The sequence below is a fragment of the Lethenteron reissneri genome, chromosome 15 (genome assembly GCF_015708825.2).
Source record: "Lethenteron reissneri isolate LAM-NWPU_2019-01 chromosome 15, ASM1570882v1, whole genome shotgun sequence".
Classification (NCBI taxonomy): domain Eukaryota; kingdom Metazoa; phylum Chordata; class Hyperoartia; order Petromyzontiformes; family Petromyzontidae; genus Lethenteron; species Lethenteron reissneri.
The window spans coordinates 7062633-7080295 of record NC_083793.1 but is presented as its reverse complement, the minus strand read 5'-3'; the positions used below and the strand labels follow the sequence as shown (position 1 = coordinate 7080295).

The window sequence follows — 17663 nt, the reverse complement described above, 5'->3', positions numbered from 1 at the left end:
GCTGAGATCGTTCAACTGCGTTCGGGGTGGGGGAGGAAGTGACTGTCAAGAAGAAGCCGTCGCCTCAAGGGTGGCAGCTCAACGTAAGAGAGGGGGGGGGGGGGGGTCAGTCGCAGCACGGAGCAAGAGGTATTGAACAAAAAATCCAAACAGTCCTAAATGTCAAGCTCATCCTGAATGCCATCATCTCTAAGACACTAATCACAAGTATTTGAGTCGAGGGTTATTGCATTGATAACGTAAGTAAAACAAGCAGTGTCGGTGTTTACATGCGATAGTCTTCTTAAAGCCTGTGTCACCGTCTCCTTGGTGACTATTTCACCCCGATTTAAGCACCAAAAAAAATTTTCAACGAGAGAAAAAAAATCCACGCCAAACATTTGATCAGAAATGTAATTTATACAGCTCGTTTTTACTTTTGTTTTCCCGACAGCATTTTGGTGATATAATGCATTATATATTTACAGTACGTCCTAAGCAGGTGCTGACAGGTTGGTTAAAAAAAAAACGGTACCACTGAACATAAAAGTAAAACAACAAAAAATTATATTTAACTGTGAACGTAACGGCAGGTGGGAATAAAAATACGCTTCTGCTTATCGTGAATCGGTGTCACAAAAAGAACTCGGATCAACGCATGCACAATCGCAACCGGTAACAACGGCTTCAAATCAACCACGGCACTAATTAAACCATTGACGTTAAGGACTTATAATTAACTCGTCAATACCGCACACTCAAAAAAGCAAAGCAGTGAAAATATTACCTTGATTTTACACATCTTCCCAGAGCCAGATGCTTATTGTTGTCTTTTCATCTCCCATCCGCTGCCTCGTTAAAGCGGTGAAAGCCGGACGCGTTTGCGCACCCCCGCTCGTCCCCTTGTGCGGGCGTCTTTTATATAATTGACGTGCGCACGTCTGTGCGTTAGCGTGATCTCTGAGGTAGATAGAAGTTCCAGTGGCTCAGTGTCGCTTCGAGAGACGATGGGGGGGGGGGGCGGGGGGACAGTCCTCGTGGATCTTCGGCGAAGTTGGCTGGGAGAGGGCACGGAGAGGGAGCAGGGGACGGAGGTTGTCGTGGATCTGATGGAGGGGGGGCGGTAGGCGGGGGCGGGGGTTGCTGGAAAAGCTACCCGCGTGGGTTTGTAAGACACTTTCATGCAACGCTGCCCATGAAAGTTTCAATGCTTGGCAAGATGCTGAATGTCTACTTTTCCAGCAAGTAAGAAGTTTTGCATTTCGGAAAAAAATGTTACGTAAAAAAAATAACGCGGGAATTTCCCAAGGAGGTTTTGGTGCGGAAAAGTTATTTTTTACTTGGGCGAGAAGATATCCCTCTCGTCGGTTGGGCATTAACTTGTATATTTTAAACAAAATTGTGAGACCGGTGGTGTGGGACCTACGTTTGGCTCTAACCCCCGAGGCTGCACCAAGCGCCACGACTCCTGGACGCGTCCATCAAAGGACCATCTCGACGGCAATCCATTTTGTCTACGTTGGCGCAGCGTAGTGCCGTGCCAGGGTGTTCTGAGACCCGGCGTGGCCACGGCGGGGCAGCGCTCAGTCGGGACTGTCGGGATCACACCAACGCTCGTCCGCTCCGTCAGATGTACAATTTACGCGACTGCGGCTGGCGATGTCGGCGTGGGGAGTTGTCGGGGAGGAAACAAACTTCCCTTCATTTCAAAAGCACGACAGCGTTCGTCACCGGTCTCTCGCTCCGTCCATCCGCCGCGAACATTCCCCGCCCACTCCGCGCAGCCGCAGCGCTCGCTCGCCCGCCCGCTTCACTCGGTCATCTGCCAGAGGCCCAGGTTGAGGACCTTGAGGCAGGGCAGCTGCGTGATGCGCTCCAGGCCTCGCGTGGTGATCTTGGTGCAGCCGTACAGATCGATGCCCGTGAGTTGGGTGAGGTGGCGCCCGATGAGCTCGAGGCCGCGGTCCGTGATGCCGGGGCACTGCCCGATGCTGAGCGTGCGCAGGCGGCGCATCGGCCGCGCCAGCCTCTCCACGCCGGCGTCGGACACGCGGCACGCGCACAGCGACAGCCACGCGAGCTGCGCGAGGCCCTGCGCGATGTGCGCCAGGCTCGCGTCGCCCACCTTGTCGCAGAAGGACAGGTCGAGCGTCGTGAGCCGCGGCGTGCCCGTCGACAGGTGCATGACGCCGGCGTCGCTGATGCTGTCGCACGAGCGCAGGTTGAGGGTGCGCAGGCCGCTCATGTGCGACAGGTGCACCATGCCCGCGTCCGTCACGCCGCCACAGAAGCTGAGGTTCAGCGTCTGCAGGGCGGGGAATCCCTTGGAGATGTACTTGAGCGCCGCGTCAGTCAGCCGCTGGCAGTCCTGCGCCGCCCGGGAGAGGAAGGGGTTGGGATTTCAAACGGCGGCGTTTCGGGAATGGGCGGTAACGCCATCGTTGCAGTCGTCACCGCACGGTATTTTGGGTAAAACGGTGCAATGGCAACCGATGCATACGGAATGCAAGATGAATGTTGTAAAACGTTAATACAATTTTTCGGATTGTAGCTCGCTTAACGCGTTAAAAAAAGCCAACTGTCCGAATTACAATGTGAATCGATAATATAAAGAAGCGGTAAAAAAAAAACAAGTTTTAAATCCATACATAAATCATTAAATTATGAGCTGATAAGTCGCAATAACACTTCAGCCATCAACAACAACAGCAGCAATCTCTTGCCTCCAGGGATGCATGCAAGCTCAGACCCAGACTCTTAACACATTCACACTCCAGGCCCCCTTTGCTCCGACACACGCTCAAAACACACAGCTGGGCCACCGCCACCACCGCCACCGCCACCACCACCGCCACCACCGCCGCCACCACCACCACCACCGACCCGTACCTGCAGGGTGAGATGGTCCAGACTGGGGCAGCCCTGCGCCGCGTTCCGCGTCAGTCCGGCGAGGTGTCCGATGCCCGTGTCCGAGACGTTGCGGCAGCTGCGCAGGTTGAGGCTACGCAGGCCGGGCAGCCCCCAGGCGAGCAGCAGCAGCCCCGTGTTGCTCACGTTGCCGCAGCCGCCCAGCTCGAGCGTGCGCAGGCTCTTGAGGTGCTGGGCGATGCGCCCGAGGCTGCTGTCCGTGATCTGCTTGCACAGGCTGAGGTTGAGCGCCGTGAGGTTGGGCAGGGGCTGCACGAGCGCGTGCGCCAGACCCAGGTCCGTGAGGTTGTAGCAGCCGCTCAGGTTGAGGCTCTCGAGCCCGGGCAGACCCTGGATGACGGAGCTGAGGCTCCGGCGCAGGCTGAGGATCTGCAGCTTCCGGATGCCGCGCGCCTGGAGGCTGGGGAAGAGCGACGGGTTGGAGCGGCGGAGGTGCAGCTTGGCCTCGACTCCGCGCCACACCGACTTGTGGTACGCCGCGTCCCTCCAGGCGCGGCACACCTGCGCCGCCCGCCCTTTGTCTCGCACCTCGAGGCAGCTGAAGATGATGGTCAGAAGCTCGGGGAAGAGACAGGAAATGTGCGTCTCCATGGTCGGTGAGGAGGAGGAGGAAGGGGGGGGGAGGAGCGCTGCTGCTGCTGCTGCGGCGCTCCGTCGGCTGCCAGCGAGCCGGATGAGGCAGCGTGCGCGGAGAGGCTCAGCTGCGCGCTCTCCAGCTCACGTGGTTGGAGGCGGGGGGGTGGGGCGCCGGGACCTGGCGGAGCGTGAAAAGGGAAAGGCGGCGTCGGATTTCTGCCCTGGTGCTGTCACCCAGACAGACAGGCGAACAGCCCAGCCGTCTGACTGGAATAACAAGTCGCACTGCGGCCCGAGCTCTTTTCAGCGCGAGCAGCCAAAAAGGCACCAAAGCGCTCGACGATCGGTGGTGGGAAGGAGGGGGGGGGAAGGAGGGGGGGGAAGGTGAGTTTGAGTGTGGCACATACATGTCACAGGCCGTTTAAAAACCCATGCAGAACGATTCTGCAATACCCTTTTTACATCTACAAAGAATTCCTTTCCAACAGCCGGGGACTCCAGAACAATCCGCTGGCTCAAAAGAAGTTTTATCCTGCCAGAATGAATGAATAAAAAAAAATCCGCACGGAACAAGGGAGAGGGAGAAAGAAAAAAAAAATGTCTACGAGGAAACGTGGCCGCGTAGAGCTGCAAAACACGAACGGTGTTCAGCAAGCTACGAAACGTGAAAATGCGCTCCAAGGAGCGAGCGAGCGAGCGAGCTCCCGCAAGCGCTGGACCACAGCGGCGGATCGCAATTTTGTTGTTTAGCGGCGCTTTTTTGTCGTTGCATCCATTCCGAGAGCGTTATTCGTTTCCAATCGGTTTTACGAATGACACGGAACGCGCATACGGATTTCGCGCGTGCGCACGTAGAAAAAGCACGCAAGCGCGCGCGCGAATGGTATGTATGTATAATATATGGCGTTGTATTCCACTGAAGCAACGGATGGTAAGATACTAATTTTGTTGAATCACATCACGATTTAATATTTAATACGGTGTGACACAGACATGGCCAAAGGAACGTATTTTTTTTGTTCTTTCATTTCTTTTTTTCTCAAGTGATTGACTCAAGTTGTATCGAGTCTCCCAATGAAAGGCAATGCACAAATTGGCCTCTTTACTCTGCATTCACAAGGGTAGAGAGATTCAAACTTGTTGGCTTGGGGCTTCGCAAGAGATAGACCCATAGGGAAATCAAGAAATATTTCGCATGATAGGCCGTAATTAGTGCCAGCAGAGATTTCTATTCCTTTTGGCCCCATCGAAGCATGTCCAAGTAGGATTCTCCGTAATGAAACTAGAATATGTGACGTGTCCCATAAGCTTTGTGACATCACAGAGGAAGCTTTTGAAATTGAAATATGGCACTTTGGTGTCTTTCCAAACACACAAAAGAGCCCGTTTTGCTCTCCATTCATCTACATTTGTACGTCTGCTGACCATTTAATCTGCTGAAATATCAGAGGCAAAAAAAAAATAGGACAATGGAGGATTTTTTTCCCCCTTTTAGCTAACTTCACCGCAGGCCTCGAACAATTTAACATTTGGCAATTGGAGGCAGCAATAATGGTTCCGACATATTTTTAATGAGAGCCGTAAAAGCCAACCCCCCCCCCCCCCAAATAAAACTGCAAACGCACGCAAGGTGTTTGATTTGGAAGTTGTGGGTTAAATGGTATATGCTGTAATGTTGGGCCCTTATTAAAGCCATTTGATATTTGGTATGCCTTAAGGGTGTGTGCTATTTTCCTCCTGCTTAGTGTAAAATATTGGCATTTTTTTCTGCCTTCTAAAAAGTTTATGCTTGCATTTTTTATGGATCCTCCAGGGTGAGTGCATTGCTTATTAGCATTTATAAGATGTTAAGTGTGGCTGCCTCAGCACTTGTAATACTTAATAAGTCAAATGTCGAATAAGCAGCGTTGAAATAGCGGAATCTGACAAAGCCTGCATTCGTTTGTCAACGAACCTTCTCAGCGAATGCGCTGCAATATTTCAGGTACATCTGGCAGAATCCGATTTAATCGTAACCACCGTCATATTGAACTGCTCTATTACAGCACAGAAAGATTTGGCAAAAAAACTATTTACAGAAATACGAAGCACGAATGCAGGGAACATATTGCCTAACCTTCCAAGAACATTTTATTTTATTTTAATGAGAACAATATTAATATAGCACAGATCAACATTCGACAACTCTACAGTAGCCAGTCAGCTTCAGCCCGTGTGGTTATTTTACGAAGAATGTCACAAATCATTTCAAACAACGAGACCCCATTCAAGTATCCGCGTTTCGGCAGCGCTGGCCTTTTGCGGTAATCACAATGCTGGCTTTGCCACAAAAGCAACGCGCCGTGCACTCGCTATGACAGAAGCAGACTCGGGGGATGCATCCCAAGTCCTCACGGACCTCGTTCCGTGTTGAACTCGGGAAGGGAAGAGAAGCACATCGATATCTGGGGGTGGGGAGCATTTCCAGACTATGGCCGTACATAGTAAGTGCTTTTTGCCGGACAATGTCTTGTATATCAAGCAGAACAGGATACCCCAGCCTGCAACGCAGCCAAAAACTAAGGCATGTGGATCCTTGCAAACCAGGGACATGAGAGGAAAACTCCAGCACACGCGAAGGCTTGTACACACGGATTACATTTAATGGCAAATACCTTTGCCAGATATCGCCAACACAGCCCTTCTGATGGTCCATTAGGGCCTGCCAACTGAACGCAGCTCACCTGGCTTAAGCGAGACCCAGAGGGCCAGGTGCACTGAATTTAGGCCGAGCAAATTCAGAAAAGGAGGGGGGGGGGGGCGACTGGTGGGGGTTGGGTGCTTTTGGAAGGTTCTGGAGCAAGGGGCTTGGGCAGCATATTCAAGTCTTCTCTCCCTCCAAGCTCATCCTTTATAATAAATGTTTTTTTTTAATATAATAATTTTCAACCAATTTCGGCTCGATTGCTCTATCGGTACCATGTCATGATATGAAGTATCAACGGAAAGCTCTCGCAGAGCATTGCAATCCCCTCTGTTAGAAAACAGCCCACGGAGGCAGTCGCCACAGAGCGACTACCTACGAGACCTGTTCAAGTCAGGTCTTGGCCACGCTGTAGACCGCAACATTTTCCCACCCTGTCGCCAGGAATAATGCTCGTCATATGCCAATACGACTGATATTTTAATCATCAGAGTTGGAATGTAGCCAAATTAAGTGCAAAACCATATTTAATGCGATGGGGGGAGAGGGGGAAGAGTTGGTTGTTTTTTTAGTCACTGCCAACTGGTATAGAGACCACAAATTCAATTGAGAACCCCGGTTAAAACACAGGCAGCTGCGTGGATTCGAACCCCGGATTTCAGCGGTGGCGGTAGCTCAGCCCGCTGACCTCTGACCCACGCGGCCACCTCCATCCAATCTCATTTCTTAATCACGGAAGATGCAGATGGGGGGGGTGGGTGGAGCAGCGAGGAGGAGGAGGAGGTAGTAGCCACTGTTCTTGGCACTACCTTGAAAAATATCGCCAACTGGAAGGGGAAAACGTGCTCTTTTGCCACGGTGAGCTCAGTGGTCCCTCGATCCCAGTCAGGCCGACGGGAGGCATTGGCAATGCCGGGGGACGAGAGGTTTGTGCAGCTGCGTGTGTGTGCGCATTGCCCGTCGGTGCCCCCCACCATCTGCTCCGCTGTGAGCCCCCTCCGCCGAAGCGAGAGCAGATGGGACCCACTCGCCCGCCCTCCCGCCCGCCCCAGTACGAGGCCTACAGGGTCGTGCTCGCTGTGCCCTGTAGTCATTTACACTTTTTTTGTGCAATTCCCCATTATCATAATTACCATATTCAGCCGAATGCTAATATTGCATAGAGGGGGGAAAAAAAAGAATCCTCTTGTTCCGTGCCATTGCTGTGGGCTGAAATACACAGCACATTCAGCAACAAATGCAGTTTTAAAAATGTTAAAGACAATGAAGCTAAGAATTGCGCGTGGAGGAATATTTTATATTTTGCACGCACGAGGGGCTTATATTTTGCATGCATTGAATCGCTCGTTTCACATTATTCAATTGCTTCTAAAAAAAAAGTTAACAATCTCGGTTACTTTCACGCACAGTTAATGAAAATTTCTGCAACGAAAAAAAGCAATTTCACTTCCCATTAAAATGATCATCTGGCAAGCGGTAATTAAAACAAATAAATGGACCGTTAATAAATCGGAATACATGTCTCGGCTTTCGCGATGGACGGTCGTGAATTAATTAACCGTCGTGAACTCGTTGAACGCCACTCGGAGAGACAGAAATCTGGGAAGTATATTCCTTCATGCGTGCACACGATGCGAAACATCGCGTTCAATATTCGCACACGCACACAGAACTGTCATGGGCGGAGAGTTACAACCCATTGCTCTCTTGCAGATAACGTTTTAAATGGATGAGTAATTGACACACACACACACGAGTGTTGCACGACACATACACACACGTCAGTAATTTGTGACTATTTTCTGCTGCTGTAGATTCCCACGCCTCGCCACTCAACCCCACGGAAACATTTCGTTTGTTTTATTGTTTGGACGCTGTCAACTCTGAGCCACAACTGTTTTTTTTTTGTTAAATCCAAACCAAGATACAGTAATCATAAAAAAAAAACCCCAACCCCAACAATCCTCGCTGCTCGGATGCCACTTGAAAACTGCCGAGTAGTTTCCATCGGACACCTTCATTGAGTCGTAAAAAACCCACAACCCAGGAGATGAACCGTTCAGCCGTCCCAGGCCCGTTCCCCAGCGGCAGCAACAGTGGCAACAACACAACAACACAACAGTGGCAACAACAACACAACTGTGGCAACAACACAACAACAGTGGCAACAACACAATTGGCAACAACAACACAAGTGTCAACAAACACAACAGTGGCAACAACACAACAACAGTGGCAACAACACAACAACAGTGGCAACAACACAATTGGCAACAACAACACAACAGTGGCAACAACACAACAACAGTGGCAACAACACAATTGGCAACAACAACACAACAGTGTCAACAACACAAGAACACGCCAGTGGCAACAACACAACAACACAACAATAGTGGCAACAACACAATTGGCAACAACAGCACAACAACAGTGGCAACAACAGCACAACAGCCACAACAACAGCACAACAGACAGCACAACAACACAACAGACAGGAACAACGCAAAGTCGGGCCACAGCAGCTTTAAAGCGACTTGGCAATGCTCCGTAACAATCGCACATGGACCCAGTGCGCTGCTGTCATTCCCACAGCAACGTGAGCATGTCCGGCTCGGCGGTGTATGGGGAGGGAACGGGATGGATGTTGCTGGACATGAGAGATGGATTTCAGGCACCATAGCAGGCAGAGGAGGGTGGTGGTGGTGGTGGTGGTGGGCACATTCGTTATTTCGTGTAACATACAATATATGTGTGCGTGTGTGTGTCCCAGTTATACGCGTGTGTATTTCGTTCTGTTGTGGCTGACAGCTCTCGCCGAGACGGTGGGAGGAGACACGATCGAGAGGTGACCCTCCCCTCCATCTCTCTCTCTCTCTCCCCTCTCTCCTTCATCGGCGTGTGCCACGCTCCCTCACCTGCATGCCGAGAGGGTCCACGGGTTCGCTCTGGCTCAGCCTGCCACGCCACGCCACGCTCGCTCCCGTTGCCACCCTTGCCACAACCGAGGCTCTCTGTGCCAGGGTACGTCTCGGCTCCGGTCCCCGGGTCTCGGAGACACAGAGATGTGGTGGTGGTGGTGGGGGGCTGCTGGGGCAGGCTGGGAGAGCAGAGGGAGGCGTGGCCAATGGGGAGGAGGAGGAGGATGGAGACAGAGGAACGGGGTGGGAACAAAGCAATGGCTAAGGGGGTGGTGGTGGGGGGGTGGAGCCAGCTGGAGCCGGTGGCTTGGGACACGGGGTGAAGTCGGGGGAAGAGACGGGGGTGCAGGGGGGGGGTGCGTCCAAGGGGACCGTGGGATGGACGGGATGGGGGGGGGGGGTTCAAGCGCCACGGGAATGGAAACGGGGAGAAGCAAGTTGAGCCGGGCAGGAGGGGGTGCTGATTGGACGGGGAAGTCGGGGACGAAACCCAATGTGTGTGGGGGGGTTGAGAGAGCAGTGAAGCCGGGAGAGGAGGGATAATGGGAATCTGGGAGTGATAGGGAGGGGAGGGGTGGGGGCAGGATTATTGGGAATTAAGGAGGGGCTAGAAGTGAGGCAGGGAGGAGGGTTGGAACGTGGTGTGGAGCGACGAGAAGGGGGTGGGACACGGCTGCTACTGCTGCTGCTGCTTGTGGTGGTGGTGACTGTGGGAGGAGGAGAAGGATGATGGGTGGGGGTGGTGGTGGGGGTGGCGGGGAGATGCTCTACTCCTCTGACGCGCGTGCGCACAGCCCGACTCATTGTGCGTGTGGGGCCACGTGGGGAGTGGGAAGGGGGTGGTGGTTTTGGGGCCGCGGACGCGAGAGACGAAGAGCGGTCGCGACCTCAAAGGGCCGTCGTGCGATGCGTCGGGGTGGGGGGGAGAGAAAGCGAAGTTTGTGTGTGGAGCGCACGAAGTCGGCCGGCCTCATTTGCCAGCCCTACCCTAAGGCTCCCACCAGCTGCCCAACACATCCACCCAGACTTGGCGAATGACTGACCCAACAACCATGCCCTTCACCTACTTACTGTTGTTGGTTCGCATTGCATCGGGCCTCAACGTTGTTAAATGAGCACGTAGGCTTTCGCGACCAATATCCATCATTTAGGGGGGGGGGGGGTTAGAAATTTAAATGTGTCGTTAAACCCGCCACCACCTGACACAGCCAATTTAGCAAGGGTTGTTTCCTTTTCATTATTGATGTTCACAATACCGCTCTCCCGTGAAGCGTTTTTCTTTTGCCAGTGTTCTCACGCGTGTAAATACGTCGCTTGTGGAGATGCCAGAATAAAATGTGATTTGAATCGGAAAACGTCATGCAGGGCGCACGTTTAAATATGTATGCTTTGAAATAAATACAAATATTACTAGCGGTGGGGAAGTCATACATGATGATAATATTTTGTGTCATTCATTGAGGTTGTTGGACCATATTTCAAGCGAGTCCGAGTGCGTGGATTGTTGTGTCTTGGACCGTTTCAGGTACCGCTTGCCACTGATGTTAGCTGTGGCCAGGAATCAAATTCATGTTGATGGGTTCGTAGCGCAGTGCGCTTACCACTGCCCACTGCTCTGCCCATAATAACATGTTGCATTTATATGCCGTGACATAAAATGTAAGCGTTACGTGTTAGCATACAAGATATAGACGTATTTTAAAAAAATCATATTTATAAAACTAAGACTTTGCTCTTCTGTATGGTTTATATCGTGCAGGTTTGAGTTTTACGTAAAAATCCACGTCGGCTAGAAACATTCACAGTGTGTCCATTTGTCCCATTTACCATCTACAATGCCCAATCTGAAAATGCATTTTTAAAAATCCAGATGCATAGAGGAAGCATTCTTTTTTTAAATGCTGAAAAAATAAATACCGTGACCATTTGTTAGAAGACATCCGTGAAATGTCATTGGAAATATTAATGGGAAATATCAATGTGAGCTGACAAATATGTGTTTTATATATACACACAGCGGATAATGATTCATGAACAATACATTGCACCAAAGAGTGATGGTCGTACACAGAATGCCAATTGATTTTAATATGGACAGTTAAAATAATTATATATTACAAATTATTTTCAGTCCCTTTATCAATTTAGTGTTTTGATTCAGGCCTTCCGATGCCATTTAGGTCATGGAGGTTTTGACCATACCTCGCCAATCTGGCCACTGCAGGTTTGGTGAAAACAATGGGTGGCCCAGGACTGGCAGCCCTGACATCACTCATCGCCAAATGTTATAGCCTTGGCTCGGAATCGCGCTCAGGTCGCCGGGTTCGGATTGTGCAGCACGTTTTCCAATGCGCCAGCAGACATTTCAAAAATAGAACAAAACATTACAAATATCGCCACTGCGCACGTCAATGCAGCTCCTGGAAAATTGCTCAGACATTAAGCATGTATACATGATAATGCATAATCGAGGCAATTGCAAAACGGTAGCCTGAAACAACAACAACAACAACTATATACTCCCCCCCCCCCCCCGCATAATTGTTTCATTGATTTCATAAATTTACCACTATCAGCTCCTCCAACTCTCTCAGGGCCCCAGAGACCAAATCCAGCATCACCACCACCACGTTCATTCTTTCGCTTCTTTGTCAAGGACTCTGTCAAGGTCACCACAACACACTCGCCGTGTTTTCATATCTGTGCCAGGAGAGGTATTCCCAGATGTGCTCGTCTTCCCTGGTTACTAGTTCTTCTAGCTGGCAGAGCAAGAGGTCCTCAGTTTGATATATTTGAAAAATACGGCACTATCCATACGATATGCAGTTAATTTCTTGTCATGATTACCAGTATTTAAACGTAACTGTAGTGCTCATTATAATAATTGTACCGTGCCATATTTTTTAAAGCAAATTAAACGTTTTTCGTTGTAAAATTCAAAACATTAAATTCACAAATATCTCAATTCGGCAATGTATTTAGATTACACAGAACACACGTTGAACATACTTCAAATAGCACAATTTATATTATTGCGGCTGCATTACAATTATTATTGCAGTCACATAATTGCCGTTCATTGCAGTGGTGTGCAAGCTATTACGGATGGAACACAACGATAAAAGTCTGCACTTTTACTCAGCGGGGACTTGCATTCAACCAAACACCTTCCCCTGATTTGCATCACAATTTTCCCTTCGCATGGCGGTCCCCCTGTTTCAGGTCACTTGCGTAGCGCTTAATTAAATCACCGGGTATCATTAGCAGGGCTGCATATATTTGCATGCATAATCACGGAATGGATTTGTCAAGGCCTCCACAGGTCAGTCGTTATTCTCTCCGCACCTCGCTTTTTGTGATGATGTGTGCATTGTGTGGGGTGGGCGTGCGTGTGTGCGTGTGTGTGTATGTGTGTGTGTATGTGTGTGTGTATGTGTGTGTGTATGTGTGTGTGTATGTGTGTGTGTATGTGTGTGTGTATTTGCGTATGTGGGGAGCGGTAGTGTAGCGGTTAGCGCGCTGCGCTACGAAACAGGCGAACCCCAGTTCGATTCCCGCTCACGGCCAATCACCAGTGACGTTTATCTGAACCGATGCTGGGCCACCCCAAGGTCGACTCAGCATCAAATTAGTATTTGGTGCGGTGTGTAAACATCACCACTGGGGAGACAAAGGCGGTCGGCCGTGGTGCTGGCCACCTACCCCCCTCGTATGCCGTGTCGGCCTTCATAGATGCTCGCTAACAGCACTTGCCCCAACAGTCTGTTAAGGCTACACGGGGGAGATTTGTCTGTGTGCGCACGTGTGTGTGCACGTGTGTGTGCATGTGTGTGTTTTGAAATAATGTAATAAAATACAATAGGCCTTTCAGAGATGTTGATGGCTAACTCAAAGCAAAGCCAGTCTATTAACACCCACCTACACACAATACACTGTACAAACAATGCCTCGGTTGTGCATAGCGGGTGTAATTATCATCTGCGGGAGCGATTATGATTATTGTTATTTCACGGCATTTCGTAGTGGTTAAGCAAATTTAAAAATGCGGTGTTTTGTTATACCAAAAAAATGGTACGTGGGAAAAAAGAATGGGTGCATGTAGGGATTTGGCCTTTACATACTGATTCATAAAGGCAAGATGCTTTTCATAATGCGGGAAATGGCCAGTCCGTTAAACATTACAAGTATCACCAGAGCTTCGGGGGCAAATGTGATTGTAAACGAAATTGCAATTAATTCCAGTCGAAGAATTATTCCAGGTGCAGTGTGTAATGCGGCCGTTTTATTTTGACCAAATTGTAATTTATGGCAATGGTTTAAACTTTTCAAGTAATTGCAATTCCAATTAAGAATGTGTAATTGTGGTTGTGACCCTTTGTATTCACTGGTGCTGACCCAAATCCTAAATGTCGAGATTTTTTTTATTGTTACATAGATTTGTGCTTGCAGAATGCTCATGCAGCTGTTGTAAAACAGGCATTTTTTCTCTTTTTACTTGTCAGCTGAAAACATAATGGTATGAAAAAGGGCACACTTATATTTGAGTTAAGGCACAGTTTATACGATGTTTTTTTATCACAAGTCTATAGCATGGAGCAGCATTTAAACAGTGGGCGGACGTGGATAGCACTCGTACAATTGTTCGTCTGCTGGCATAAAAAAATAAAATTATATGTTGCTCGTTCACATTTGTCACGCTTACCAGTGATCTTCGGCTTCTTCGTGGGATATTTTCGAAAGTAAAATAGTCTTCCATTCAGTGGGCGAGCGGAACATGCGGAGTAGGGCTTTGCGTCTTTGTCACAACGACTGAGCCAGGGCCGATGAAAATCCTGGGTTTAAATCCCAGGATTTAAGATTAAACCAGATTATAAGCTGCAAAATGTTCATTGTCTCAGCATTGTTAACAATGACTGCACACACGTTTTTTTACCCACATTTCCCATTGTCAAAATTACTGATGAGGTTTGGACGAATGGGCATTGAGACGTTTAAGATATCATGAATATTTTTTTAAGAAGAGGGATCCAAATGTTGTCCAAACACATTGACGAGCAGATATTTGGGCGTTGGTATATCATCCAGATGGCACATTTGGATAAAAGTATATGCAGCGCTTAATATAATCCAGAAAAACCCAGAACCCTTTTTCATGAATTATTTTTTATTTCTAATTTTTTAATTATAATTTTATTTTAAACCTGTGCATAGGGTTATAGAATTATACCATGCAATAAAGTATGATTCTAATGGATATTAATACATGATTACCCTAGTGGTAGTGCCTTATGCTGAATAATCTCTTTTCCAAGCCAGCTTTGCAGCGTTCATGAATATACCGAGTAAGACATTAATCCCTGGGAATATTCTGTCCAAAATAAATTTTGAAAGATGTAAACATTTGCTTCCAAGATTTCAATGAGAAAAAAAACTAGAAGACCTCTTTTGCCGATGTGTTTGTGTCCGTGAATGTGTTGCTCAGAGGAGCGTTAGTGATAGTGGTCGTGAGGTCTGAGCACGGAAGGAAGGGGGTGGGGTGGGGGAGGCTTTGCTGTACCATTGTGGGCTTGAGAATAACACGATGTAACACAATTTTTGTTCCTGGGTAGTAAGTGTTATTTCGTAATTGCTCATGCCTAATAAGTATAGAAAATGGCGATTATTCCCCACAAACTATGATTTTGTGACCAGGACAGTGATATTTTGAAATTGACCTATTTTCAATAAGAAAACGGTTGAATTTGTGTCTTTTCGTTCACATAAAGTAAAAAAAAACATGAATCTAAATTAAAATGTATTTATACTAAAGTAATACATAAATGACTAAAACATATTTAAAAGTGAGTAGTTTTTCGAGATTTACGATTATACTGTAAATCACTTTCACGAATCAGCCCCCAAATGTAGTCTTCCATCATGTTCTCGTTATACTGTCCTTGGTAGCGGCGTTCAAAGTCCAGTATATCCTGGTGGAAGCGCTCGCCTTGCTTCTCCGAGTACGCTCCCATGTTCTCCTTGAATTTATCAAGATGAGCATCAAGGATATGGACTTTGAGGGACATCCTACAGCCCATTATGCCGTAGTTCTTCACCAGTCCCAACCAGCTCCACATAGTTTTCGACCTTGTGATTGCCCAGGAAGCCACGAACCACTGCGACAAAGCTGTTCCAAGCCGCTTTCTCCTTACTAGTGAGCTTCTTGGGGAATTCATTGCACTCCAGGATCTTCTTAATCTGTGGTTCGACGAAGACACCGGCTTTGACCTTTGCCTCAGACAGCTTAGGGAAGAAGTCTTGAAGGTATTTGAAGGCTGCCGACTCCTTATCTACAGCTCTGACAAATTGTTTAATAAGGCCCAATTTCATGTGCAGTGTTGGCATCAGCACCTTCCGGGGGTCCACCAGTGGCTCCCACTTGACGTTGTTCCTCCCCACAGAGAACTCGGTCCGCTGTGGCCAGTCCCGCCTGTGGTAGTGCGCCTTGGTGTCTAAATCTTTTTGTATGACTTTAGTATAAATACATGTTAATTTTGATTCATATGTTTTTTTTCTGACTTTATGTGAACGAAAAGACACAAATTCGCCCGTTTTCTCATTGAAAATATGTACATTTCAAAATATCACTCTCCTGGTCACAAAAACAAAGTTTGTGGGGAATAATTGCCATTTTCTGCACTTTTTAGGCATAAGCAATTAGAAAATAACACTTAGTACCAGGGACCAATTTTTGTTTGTTACACAGTGTAATAATGAACGGCCGATGAATGAATGGAACGCAAACTGTGCGGGCCATGTCCGTGTTCAGTCTGCGTATGCTTGGTGCCACCATGTGGGATCACGTGGTAATACAGGCAGCACACACCCCGTGGGAACTCCCGACATCCGCACAACGGCAGCAGCAGCAGCTGATCCGACAGCTGCGGGCCTCCAAGCAGTGGACTCAAAGAGTTTCGTTTCAGCGTGGGCACAACCTCCGCACCTTGCTATGTTCGGCTCTCAACTGCCAGTGCGAGTGCCTGCCAACCCCTGTTTGATGGCTGGGGAACCTATATGCCTATTCATATTCTTAGGTTTTTTTCGGTAAAGTCACGTAGGTAAAAGATAAAAATATCAATTAGTAAAATAAAATAAAAATCACGACGTTTCGGAGGCAACACAGGCTTCCGTCTTCAGGTGGAACCGTCACAGCACGCTTGCTGTATCAAGTAAATGAGGGCTTCAAATCTAGAACCTATATGCCTCCACAGACAATTTGGGCTCAAGACGATTGAGACGGAGAGCATAATAGATGCGGGAGCATAGAAGCACAGTGCAACAAGTATGTTGTGATGCGCTCACCGCCTCAAAGCACAGCTGGCGTAGCCGTCTATGGCAAGGCATCTTCCCTGCTTAGCTTTAGAGATCTTTTTTAGATGAGTTGCATTCTACATTATATGGTTCGAAGCTCAACTTTTTTTTCCTATATATATGTCTGTTGAAAATGAAGTTCTAGATTAAACTGTATCGCACTTAGTTGCTCAATATAATGGGTGATATATTTTGGATTTACTGAATTTTGCGTCTGTACGCCGCCTGGTTTGCTCTCTTTTTAAATCCTTTATATTAAGTTCACTTGCTTGCTTGCTTGCGCGCTTACGACCGTGCAAATCTTTCGGTCGTTTTTTAACCCACTTCCCGTGATCCAATCGAGCTGACATTTTGCACACAGACTCGTTGTGCATGACAATGTATTTTCGTGATTTTTTTTTTTACAAAATGTTACACTTTTTAGGGAATTTTTTTAAATATTTAATTACCAATTGCTTAATGGTGGCAGGCCATCATCTGACCCATAGGTGGCAGCCATCTCAAGCCAGAGGACGAGAGGACTCTAGCCGCCACGCATATAAAGGATTTTTTATCGCAGTTCTGTGTCATCTGATTGTGAGCAGAGTCTCCAGTAAAAAAAAATAGGACGTATAATCTCAGTGGGCACACACCTGGCTCTAAATAAAGTTGTATCTATGGCACACTTATTGGCAGTATCAAAATTGTGAAAAATATAAGAATAGGCTTTACCCTTCCTGGCAATAAAGCAAGCGTCAAGATGTCCAAACAACCGGATAGCATATTGCAAGGCATCACGTTTTGCACTTTGCTTTCGACAACAAACTAAACAAAAAAAAGAAAGAACCAAGAAAAAGAGAAAAAAGAAACTTATTTTCTGGGTCGCGTCTGACTTTTAAAGTAACAGCTTGAGCAACATGGGCAGTCCACACTCCTCGCAACGGGTAGGGGACCCTCAGCGATTCACATTGAGTGGCTTTTAGCGGCGGTGGGGGAGGTTGGGGGGGGTGTGGAGGCGTGGAATCACCCGAGTGGGCCCAGTGGCCGTCGCTGATGGCAGGAGCACCTGTGCCTGGCGCGCGCGCACGCGCTGGACAACCCTGGGCCCGCTCGGTAAACAAATGGCCACGGTTTATATTTAGATGGAGCAGATTGCACGCGGGACCAGGACGTGGAACCAACCAGCTGGGTTCAGAGGCCTAGGGGAACAAACCTGCGCAGCCCGAATGAAAAAGAAAAATACACGGGAG

At 48.3% G+C, this 17663-nt stretch overlaps 2 protein-coding genes across 4 annotated transcripts in view; one reads left to right on the top strand and one right to left on the bottom strand.

Annotated features, from left to right (window-relative positions):
- Positions 1-17663, top strand: part of LOC133342643 (protein Wnt-5b-like) — a 53270-nt gene that overhangs the window by 17955 nt on the left and 17652 nt on the right. The window lies entirely within an intron of this gene.
- On the bottom strand, positions 180-9223 carry LOC133342640 (F-box/LRR-repeat protein 14-like). The gene is made up of 3 exons (XM_061551920.1): positions 9085-9223; positions 2869-3661; positions 180-2347 (listed from the first exon to the last, which is right to left on the bottom strand). Exons 2-3 carry the CDS (start codon positions 3496-3498, stop codon positions 1790-1792), a joined length of 1188 nt encoding a protein of 395 aa, XP_061407904.1. The 5' UTR covers positions 3499-3661; positions 9085-9223; the 3' UTR covers positions 180-1789.